Below are 11,381 nucleotides of genomic sequence, written 5' to 3'. Positions count from 1 at the left end.
GTTAATGCGCGGCATATAGGAGACGCAGTAAAGCAGCCGTTCATTTTACGCGTACTGAATGCCAAATGCTCGACGGCTTGGTGGGACGCTCACCGGCAAGGACTGGGAGTGACTGTGTGCAAAGCGTGGGCTACCCTCTTAGCTCCTGGGAGCCCGTGCCACAAAGCACGTGCCGCCATGGTTGGAAAGAGGGAGTGGCACTGCCATATATTCACCACCAGGTCACGCACTGCCTCAAAAACGTGACCGAGAAAGCCAACCTCAGAGCTGTGCTTGATACACCTATAAGACTCGGAAATTTCTGCAAACTGCTTACCACCGATAGGAAGCTGCCGTGCTCAACAGACATGGTAAGCTGTCTTTGGCCTGCAAGACCAACGTGGTGTACCGAATACATTTGCCAAGCGGGAAATGCTAAATCGGCCAAAAGCAGTTGTTGCAGCAGTACCAGGATTAGGATGCTTTACGGCGCATAGCAAGCGATGCAGTAGATAAAATGACGAAGAGTGAGCCCCCTTTATGAATAAGCATAGGTGATACCAGTAAATGCCGACAAGAAATAACGTGAAGTCTTGGAAGAGTTTCTCATGCACCGGAAAAGGAAATCGTGTGCCAGTAAGCATCACATAATCTTTTCCAAACATGAACTGAACTTCCGGAAGCGGCAGTTTGGTTGAGGAAAAAAAAAGCAACTCGTTGGGTACGTGTTCTTTGCCTATTAACATTGTTTCTTTTATGTCAATAAATTCACTTCATGTCCAGCCTCTGTGCTGTATTTTCTCGTTCTTCGTACGTGATGTTCGCTCTGATATCATCTTGTAGAAGCACAAAGAATACTCTCTAGAATGCTCATGCAGTAACCAGCACGTTCGGATGCATTAACACAGGGCTGCAGAATGCAAGTAGCGGAATAAACAATGCTCTCGCATTTACTTCGCTGATTTGAGAGGATTGAAGAAATTATGCTGTTTGTTACTTTTACACGCTGGAGTGAGCTGTAGTCCTCATCGATTGATGCGCAACGGCTACAGAGGGGATGTTGGTGGGTGCGCAACACATTCCCACGCATCAGTACGTGTGCCAAATTATGTGGTAACGACCTTTTCCCACTCGCGCTCTGCGCTGCCTCCTCGCTTCGCATCCGACCATTACCGACGCTTATACATATATAAGAAAGCAAAATCGACGTTTCGCTAAGCGTCTGGCGCGGTTCTCGGCAAAATCTGCCTCGCTACGGGCACCTTGGTCTGCTCAAATATTATTTCAACACATCCTTCTTCATAGGAAGCAGCTGGGCTTTGAAGCTTCCCTTGGGCGCTACCAGACTTGAAAAGAGTAAAAACAAAATGGTGCCTGCAACAGCGAAACGCGAAATTCCAAGTAGCGGCAACTAAATATTCACACAGAATAGGGAAGGTGAACGCACTCGCAAACAAAAGGAGCTCCAGCGTCAGTCGGAGTAGGGCACAAGACTGTCACGGCCCCCACTCGGGGCAGTTTCGAAACCTGCGCATTTATACACATATATAGGCCCGAACCAACTAGAAGTAGAAACTTTTTTCCCATCGTTCCCACCACAGCAAAGTGTCCAATCACGCCGCCGGACGGCAAGAGAATGGCAGACGCATGCCTCGATTGAAGCAAGTGCTACAAGGAAGGAAACATAAAGAGTTAACAGCGTCCATGCACCATCGACTGCTGCCAGTGCCACTTGGCGCCGCCGCCGGGGCTTTCAGCGCCGCCAAATGATCTCGTTCGACGTGCCCCGCTAAGGGAACTCGAGATCATTGGCTTGCGCCTCCCTTCCCGTATCGGGAGCCACGCTGGGCTCCGCTTGGTGAAGAGCGCCAGGCGCCATTAGGCGTGCCGCGCTCTTTATTGGAGAGCCAGGGACTGACAATGCGTAGCTGCGCACTTTAAGCGAAAGGTTGCCCATTGACTGAGCCATGTGGAAGGAATTCTATAAGCGGCGCATTTTGGGTTTCACTTCCTGCACTCTGAATGTCTCCGTTAAGATTCGAAATTAGCATGAATTTAATTAAGCATTTATGGATTCAGAGTGCACAAAAATGTAAGTGGATTACTTTGTACCCAGCTGATCGTATACGGGGCTGCATACCGCTAGTGTAGACCATCAATAAAAACAGAAGAAAAAAATACTTAAACATTGGAGCTCTTAAGATGAGTCGTCACGGAATAGTCATAAATAAATCTATTATCGTATAGACAAATATGTTTCATCAGGAGTGAGCGTATGACATCAAGAAAATCATCACTACCATAATCGGAATAATGCCTCTGTCAGTTACACTTAGATCAGTACTCTCCCCCCAGCAATTCCTTCGCGTACCTAACGTACGCGGCCGTTGATTTGGTTTGATTTGTGGGGTTTAACGTCCCAAAATGACTCAGGCTATGAGAGACGCCATAGTGGAGGGCTCCGGAAATTTCGACCACCTGGAGTTCTTTAACGTGCACTGACATCGCACAGCACACGGACGCCTCTTCGTTTCGCCTCCATCGAAACACAGCTGCCGAGGCCGGGATTCGATCCCACTTCCTTGGGCACAGAAGTCGAGCGCTGTAACCACAGCGCCACCCCGGCGGAGACGCGACCGTTGATGATTAATACGCTGTCTCCAGTGCATGCTAGATCTATTGTTTTACCGAATTACCTTCCTAACTTGTATTTCAGATACGGATAGATAGAAATAAAGGAATGACTGTTGAAAATGGAAAATATTTATTTATTTATTTATTTATTTATTTATTTATTTATTTATTTATTTATTTATTTATTTATTTACAGATACTGCTAATCCCATTCGGGATTGTTGCAGGTGGGCATATGTTAATACAGAGAAGTGTATATAGAGCATATAAGGAACACACAATGACATGATCATATGTACAAAGCAAATCAAGAATGTAAAATGCATAGGGTACAAAAATGGTGAAACATATTATACAAACAAAAACAAATATGAGGCAGATATGAACGAGAATTATACATGTATTACGACACTACACTAACAGAAGAAAAAAACATAAATACTGTTTTCACATGTATACGCGTAAATGACAAGGAACAGATTAAGAACAGAATCGAACGGGCGGCATACCGAAAATTTGAGCATAAAATAACTTTTTGCTAATATGTTAAATATCTTTCCACTGCGGTTCCAAACTTAGTAAACGAAGATAAATTAGTAATAGATGAACTCAGGCTGTTCCACTCTCTCCTGGCTGAAGGGAAGAATGAGTATTTGAAGCAGTCAGTGTGGAAGTGATTTTCAGTTAGCGTATTTGAATGCTTATTACGTGTCGGTCTAGTTGCAGAGAAAGCGATGTATTTAGCAGGATCAACTTTTAAGTGTCGATGAAGTAGTTGGTACAGGAGTTTGAGGCGTGCAATTTTAGCTCGGGTTTGAAGTGTTTTTATTCCCTGTCTTTTCATTATTTCAGTTGGTGAGTCAGTTGTTCTGTATTTATTGAATATGAACCTTACTGCCTTCCTTTGTACTGCTTCAATTTTATTTATGTCTTGATTGGTAAAAGGAAACCATACGACATTTGCATATTCGAGGACAGAGCGAATCAGTGTATTGTAGGCTAGTAATTTAGTTTTATAGGGAGCTATTTTAAGGCGCCGCCTGATAAAGAATAGTCGTTTTAGTGCAGTTGAGGTTATATAACTGATGTGGGCGTTCCATCTGAGGTCACAGGTGAATAATAGGCCTAAGTATTTATGTTCATTAACTGCAGCGATAGGGGTGCCATTTATAGTGTACTGAAATCTTGATGTATGCTTCTTTCTAGTTATTGACATGACAGCAGATTTTGTTGCATTAAGTGTCATCTGCCAGTCAGTGCACCAGTTGCTAATAGTTTCTAGTGCGGTGTTCAGAGCTATGTGGTCATCGAATGAGTTGATTTCTCGATATATAATGCAATCATCGGCGAAAAGTCTTATGTCAACGTTAAGGTTAGTCACTATATCATTGATGAAGATTAAGAATAATACAGGTGCCAAGACACAGCCTTGGGGTACGCCTGATGCAACGGGAACTATATTAGACGTTTGATCATTGATTTGTACAAACTGTGTCCTGTCGGTTAAGTAGTTGCTAATCCAGTTAACTATAGCGCCTTGGCCTAGCGTCGATTGCAATTTGTTAACAAGCTTAGTGTGCGACACCCGATCAAACGCCTTTGAAAAGTCTAATAGTATTAGGTCTGTTTGTTTCTGGTTGTCTATGGTTTCAGATAAGCTGTGCACTAATTCTAATAACTGAGTTACGGTTGAAAACCCCTGACGGAAGCCATGTTGGAATGAAGACAATATGTTGTTACTTTCGAGAAAAACATTTATGTGCTTAAGGATTAAATGCTCGAGGAGTTTAGACGCGGTGCAGGTGATGGAGATGGGCCTGTAATTAGTAACATCTGATCTGTTTCCTGATTTGTGTACCGGTATTATTTTGGCTATTTTCCATTCATTTGGCAGAGCACAAGTTGAGAGGGATTTAATAAATATTATATGTAAGTATTTGGATACCCACTCGGCATACCTATGCAAAAAGGAATTTGGGATTTTATCTGGCCCTGGCCCCTTCTTAGTGTCCAGATTCAGTAGCAGGTTCAGTACCCCACTCTCAGTTATATTTAGAGGTTCAATATTTATTGTGGTCTGTTTACTCAGAGGAGGAACTGTACCATTATCCTTGGTGAATATCGAAGCAAAATAATCATTCAATGTATTCGCGTTTTTAGTGCTATCTTCTTCTCCGACTGGATTATCATTGGTAGTCTTGGGGTTAAGGTAACACCAAAATTTTGTTGGAGCAGTTCTTATAAAGTTGGGTAGCGTGTAGGAAAAGTAGTGTAATTTGGCTGCCTTTTCAGTTCAGTTCAGTTCACTTTATTTTATTTGTACCTTTAGGTTTTGTACTGCTTGAGATAGTTTACTTTTTGTTCCCGAGCAAGATTTTATCTTCAACGATTTTTTAAGACGATTAACTTTGCGCTTTGCATGAATTACAGCACGTGTAATCCAGGGGTTGCGTTTTCTAATGGCTTTCTTTTTCCGTGGGACGAAGTTATGAATGCAGTAAGATACAATAGTTTTAAATCTATTCCATAATGCATTAATACCACTGGAAGAATCTAGTGCAAGATTATTGAAGGAGTCGAACTCATAGAAAAGATGGTCTAGGATGCTAGTGTCATCTGCTTTGGAAAAATCGAGAATGGTAGTATGTGCGCTTGAGACGGAATATGCGCTAGTAAGTGGCACACTGCACATGATTAGTTTATGATCAGATATTCCTTCAAGTATATCTATTTTAGTGTCCTCGAGAGGAAAGTGATCGCTAACAAAAACCAGATCAAGAGTGTTAAGTGCAGATCCTTGTTCACGTGTTGGTTGGTTTACCATCTGAGTTTGATTAAATTGCAGCATGATGTCAAAAAGAGCATGGGAAGAAGCACTGTGATGTTTCATTGTGTACCAGTCAATATCTGGGAGATTAAAATCACCGAGCAAGATTAGTCTGGCTCCTAAAAAATGATGTTCCAAATAGTGATGCAGCGCTAACATGAAGTCTAGATCACTTGACGGGCTACGGTAAATACAGCCTATTACAATAGAGCAAGAACCAAGCAGCAGTTTTGCAAAAATTGCTTCCATACCTTCAATATCTGGAAGTACAATGAATTGAATTTTTTTGTTTATGAAGAGGGCAACCCCTCCTCCACGTGTTGCTCTATCTTTTCGAACGATAGCATAATTGGGGGGAGTAACCTCAGCATCTTTTATATCAGATGTCAGCCAGGTTTCTGTAACTGCCATAAAGTCTGGTTTAATGCCGATGAGTAAGCTTTCTAAGGACTCAGCCTTGTTCATTATGCTACGGGAATTAATGTTAACAAACGTTATTTGGCTTTTTTGTGAGGACGGCGCGGTCGTAATGTTACTGTTTCGCTTTGGATGTTTTTTGGTGCGACGGTGCAAAGGGGCGTGGTTTCCACTGGCTTAATGCAGTTCTGCTCATTGTCCCAGCAGAAAAATTCACCTTTAATGCGCACTTTGTCGAAAACTAGAGCAACTTTATCACCCCTATCTTTGTACTCTTTCGCAGCGTCCCACAGTTTTTTTCTAATGCCCCGTACGCGGGCAGAATAATCCTCGCTAACGGAATATTTGGATCCTTTTAGTTTGCTGCAGTTCTGAAGTATTCTTGTTTTGTCGCGAGAGTCAAGAAGCTTAAGAATCACTGGTCTAGTTTTCTTTTCAGTGCTAACCCTACCCAGTCTGTGAATTCGTTCAATGGTAACGGGGTCAATCTTTAGGATATCTTTTACAATTTCCTCATTTACGGTGTTTTCTAGTGATTCATTGTCTTCTTCACTGTCCTCCGGAATACCATAAATTATTAGGTTTGACCTTCGAGAGCGGTTCTCCAGGTCATCTATTTTCGTTTCCAGGGCAGTAATTGTTTCTCTAAGGACATCAATTTCATGGAGACATGATGATATTTTCTTGTCAAGTGCGGCAATGTTTTCCAATTTTTTATCGATGGAAGCTAGGCGTTCTTCCTTTATTTCTTTAATGTCATCTGCTATAGCCTGGAGTTGAACCATGAGCTGCTCGGTATCGGGTCCTGGGTTCATTTCAATGTCTCCTGAGAGCAGCAGGCGTTTCATAGAATAAAGCATATTACATAACACTGGACAGATCAGGCTTGGGCACGGCAGCACTACGAGGCAAAGGTCGCTCGATCGATAGCAGTTGCCGTAGCGTTTGCTCACCTGTGCAAAAAAGACAATCGGGTTGGTGAACCTCATGCCAGAAGTGCTGCCGAGCCCAAGGAGTCGTCCAGGCTTTCCTGTTGCTTTTATACCAGGCAGCGGACGATCCGACGCCATGATGGCGCTGTCTCCGTAGCTTGATGTAATCGTCCGAAATGGCGTATGGTTGGATGCGCTAGTCATCAGCAATTGTAGCTGCGGCCTATCGGCCTCGTGTCGGTCTTTATCGGGGAGCCATGTTCTACGCGACGCTGTCCATCGTAGCGGATCATGCTGAACCGCCGGTAGAAGCAGCGTAGTGGCGATCACCTGTGCAAAAAAGACAATCGGGTTGGTGAACCTCATGCCAGAAGTGCTGCCGAGCCACTTATATATGAGCGTGGCGATAAAGTTCGTCAACGTTTCCTCGGTGCGCAGCGAGCGATCTATATAAAGAAATGACCTCGAAACTAAGCTCATGAGAGGAACAAGAGCTAAATCACGAAGTTCAGAACGGCAGAGATGTCCGTTGCATAGGCACGAGCGAAAACCTAATGAAGGCTGGCTTCAATTTCATGCCGCTTTTAGATTCAAATTAGTTATTTTCTCCTTAGGAGAAACATATTAACCTAAACGATACTTTGTGGAAGTCTGAACCTTCACCGCAACACTATTTCTCTGCCAGAACCATACTTTCCCGGACTGGGAGGCAATGCGGTGCATTGCTCCACAAATTTGCTATGTGTAAAATTCCCACTACAGAAGTCTGTTCGTCAGAAAATGATGACCATATAATAAACTTGGTAATAAATTTGCAAAGCATAGAAATTAATACGGTCGGCCCGCTTCCCTTGCTTTTAATTTATTGAGCCATTTGTCTCCTCGTAAGTATTTTGCTCTCACCTCATTAATTCCCTTCTTTATGTAGGCGTTTCCTGTAATGATTCATTGCTCGTACCGGAAGGAAAAATATGCGAGTAAAATAAAGTTTTCAGACTACGCATAGTTTCTATAAGTCTTGCGAATGTGCCTGGGGCAGATTGCGCCTCTCATTAGCGCAAGCCAACTGAAGCGTTTTAGAAATTCGGCAGCCTCTTAATGAGGGGGTGGGCATCTTCTGAAATTTTGTGTCTCAATGAGTGGCATTAGGGGGCAGTCCGATGCGCTGGTCGCTCGTTGCGCTTTGCTCAACGGTCAATTTAGAAATAAAGGTGACGACTTTATGCTTACCTACAACAATTTAAGGAGTCTATCGAAGAGATGAATAAGAATGAGGTCAAGTGAAACACTTCACAATAGCTGACATTTATTTGAGCGCAGTAAAGACCAAACCAAGAAGGGTGCAGACCTGTTCGGCTGATTGGAAATCAGTCACTTTCACATTGACTTTAAACTTGCTTAGCTAACCAGTAATTTTAGCTCAGCCATTCTACATATCTGTCTATATTCTGCCGGTATACCACAGTCGGAAAGAAGAGTTGCTGCACAGTACCACAGTCGGGAAGAAGGAAATTGGCTAACTTTTTTTCATTCATTTACTATTCTCCTCCGCCTTTTTTTTTCCTTCCTTTAATAACTATCTGTATGCCTTGAGGAAATAAACAACGTTATCAAAAAGGAGGAAAGGTACAGCAGGAAGGGCTTTTCGTGTACACTGTAAACAAAATGGCGCTCTTAAAGGTGTATTTCAATGTATATAACTCATACACCTTACAGAAAGGCTGCATTGGCGTACTGATGCGTCCATATAATGGGTGTAGTGCTGCTTGCTGCACCCATTAAAATGTGCATCAGTACTTGTGTGCACCCTTTTTGGAGAGTATGAGTTATAGACACGGAAATGATCCTTTCAATGCGCGAACTTGTTTCAGGGTACGCCTCGCAGATTACGCATAAAATGTTAACTGGTTAAATGATTTTAGAGCTGAACGATCATAATCATAGTTGTTCTTCCATAACTGCAGAGATATTCATTCTGATTTCCGCCACATTAATGTGGAGAAGCAGCAGGAGTGAGGAGAGCCGTGTTGGTGAGGGAGATGCGTGATTGAAAAAGTTATGCTTACGGCATCCAAGAAGAAAGGTAAACAGAATTGTGTTCCGCAAAAACACGACTCCGTACCTTGGACTCCGCAACATATAGTACGTGTCAGAGGTTTCACGCTGCTAGAACTTGGCAATGTTTACAAAGTATAGGCGGCGCCGCAGTCGAACCAAGACGACAACCGCATGAAGTACTTCATCTGGGATCAGCGCATTTAGACGTTTCCTTGGTTGGACGATTGCATCCCACTCTTTCATTCGGGATGGGCGGCTAGTTTTAGCTAAGCTCTTTGTATCAGTTGATGCAAAAGTAATAACTGGCGATAAACTGCAGTGAACTCTCTGGTGTTCGTTGGCCTGCGCCTGCAAATGCACGTCTTGCGAGTAATACCGCACATGATCGTCGCATTTGCCTCCAGACAACATTTATCGATGACAAGATCCGTAGCGTTTACTTCACCTGCATTTCGGAAAAGTGACACAAAAGTGGGCACACGTCCCAAGACTAATGCTGTGCTGTTACAGGTAAGCGAAATTCTGCGAAATTATTCCGTGACGCTGGAAGGTAAAACAGTTCGAGACGGTTTTACTTTATGCAGCGGTCTACTTGCAATTCAATACAAGAAGCACAACCGCGGTATAATTTAAGTGCGGCCAATACTTCAGTATAGAGTAAACGAAGTATTTTGTTCACTTTTATGAGAACGTAGACTTTTCTAGTGCACAACCGCCTGTTTAGAAAAATGTGCTTTTTATTTCATTTTACTTGTAAGCCGTATCGCTTCGAGCTCACACCGTAATGCCCAACGCTTTCTTGCAAAAAATTTCAGGGGGCACTTTGGATCACTAAACTGCGATGAGACGAAAGCCTCTATCGCGCGGTTATCCGAAGTCCTCCACTATGGCACCTCTTTCTCTTTTTTTTTTCATTTCCGCATTCGCATTGACGTGATAGCGTAAGCTATATACCAGCCAACATATTAAGCCCGGCCGTATATGAGCGTGCCTACGTGGCCTATAGGATAACGTCAATGCAAAGGTTTTAGCGGGCTGATTCTGATATCACCCTCCCATATGAAATGAGAGGCCCGAGTTGGCAGCTCCTGCCAAACGTAATGTCACAAAGCCCTGCGTCCAATTAGTGCTCGGCCATGTCAGTTGCCAGCTACCGCCTCTCACGTAATGAAAGCGTTACGGACGGACAGACGAACACGATCCGCGAGAATGAGCCATTAAAGGCTGCAGCCTTAATAATGCTTATTTTTCCCGTCAGGGGTAAGCTCGGGCTCTTGGACACAAGTCTGCTCCCGTCTGTCCCGTCTGGTTGCGACGTGAACTCGAGGAGCTCCATCGGAAGCGCGGGAGCGCGGGTAGCAGATGTGGGCTTCTTTCTTTTACTTTCCGGTAATGCAATTGGTATATGCGTGAAGCGGGTGGACCGCTATATATCCATAGGGTGTAGTGTGTAAAATGTCGCTTCGCCGGTGATGTGACTAGACTTGCCTTGCGGCTTTTTTTTTTTTTTCTTACCAGCTGGCACCTGCATTCTCAAATGCGCTCGTTTATCACCGGTCCGTCTCTTTATTTTAATGTCATATTTTGCGGATAATGAAACAGGAGTGGTTCATCTTTCAAACTGTGAGGAATGTCCAGACATTCCTCACAGTTTAGCTTGCGACGAAGTACATTTTTCAGGGTACGTCGGACTCCCCTGCAGCCGCCGCTAAATCGACCAGCCACTATTATTTAAAGAAAACAGACTTTAAGAGCACCGAGTTCTCACCTAGGCGAAAGAGGTAGACTCCGTGAAAACGCCGCGAGCATGCGCACTTTGGCTGACTTCCCAATGCACAGCTTCTGAACTTTAAGTTGCGTATATTGGGACTGATGGCAAGGGTAAAGCAATGAAACGATGTCTCTCGGCTTTTCAGTCTCGTTGGCCTACAAGAAAGCGAGCAGCAGTGCTGACGGGCTTCATTGTTCTCCCGGGAGAACGTCTGAAAATGTTTCCTATACGCAGCACCAGCCACACGAAGAGCATATTTGCCTTACGAATTCTCCTGTCGACGGGACCGCGGTGCGGTCGCAATGTTGCTTCGATGATGTGAAAATCGCCGTTATTTCTGTGCATAAATTAAATAAGCATAAATGCGGCGATAAAGCTCTTGCATAGAAGCCACCAAACGGTACCGCGCGCTGCCGGCCTTTCTTCAACGGTTCGCGTTTAAAACCGCACCATGGCATCGATTTCTTCACAAAATCCCAATACTTAGTGGAGCTCTTGGTATTATATTTTGGCCTATGCGTTTACTTAATGTAAAAAAGAGTTCCGGTATGACTTTCTTTTCCCCCTTTAGGTCCACGACAGAGCGCCCATGTATAGTCGCTTGACTACTCTCCAAGCAATGGCAAGTTTCTGCGCTTCAATCTTGCGAAGATCAGAAGCTAAATGCAACAAAAAATTAAAGTGATGGAGCTTGAATCCTATACAGCCTCATCTGTTGCTCTGATTTTTTATGCACATTTTTTTGTTTTTGCGTGAGCGCCTA

General features: G+C 43.7%; 1 protein-coding gene across 1 annotated transcript; it reads right to left on the bottom strand.

Annotated features, from left to right (window-relative positions):
- Positions 1-5,763: 5,763 nt before the first annotated feature.
- Positions 5,764-7,155, bottom strand: LOC146172696 (uncharacterized). The gene has a single exon (XM_084584365.1). The coding sequence runs from the start codon at positions 7,153-7,155 to the stop codon at positions 5,935-5,937; it is 1,221 nt and encodes a 406-aa protein (XP_084440491.1). The 3' UTR covers positions 5,764-5,934.
- Between the last annotated feature and the right edge of the window lie 4,226 nt (positions 7,156-11,381).

The sequence above is a fragment of the Amblyomma maculatum genome, chromosome 11, assembly GCF_055883805.1.
Source record: "Amblyomma maculatum isolate TAMU_Amacu chromosome 11, ASM5588380v1, whole genome shotgun sequence".
NCBI classification, from domain to species: domain Eukaryota; kingdom Metazoa; phylum Arthropoda; class Arachnida; order Ixodida; family Ixodidae; genus Amblyomma; species Amblyomma maculatum.
The sequence above is the reverse complement of the archived record's forward strand: the minus strand, read 5'-3'. Positions and strand labels throughout refer to the sequence as shown.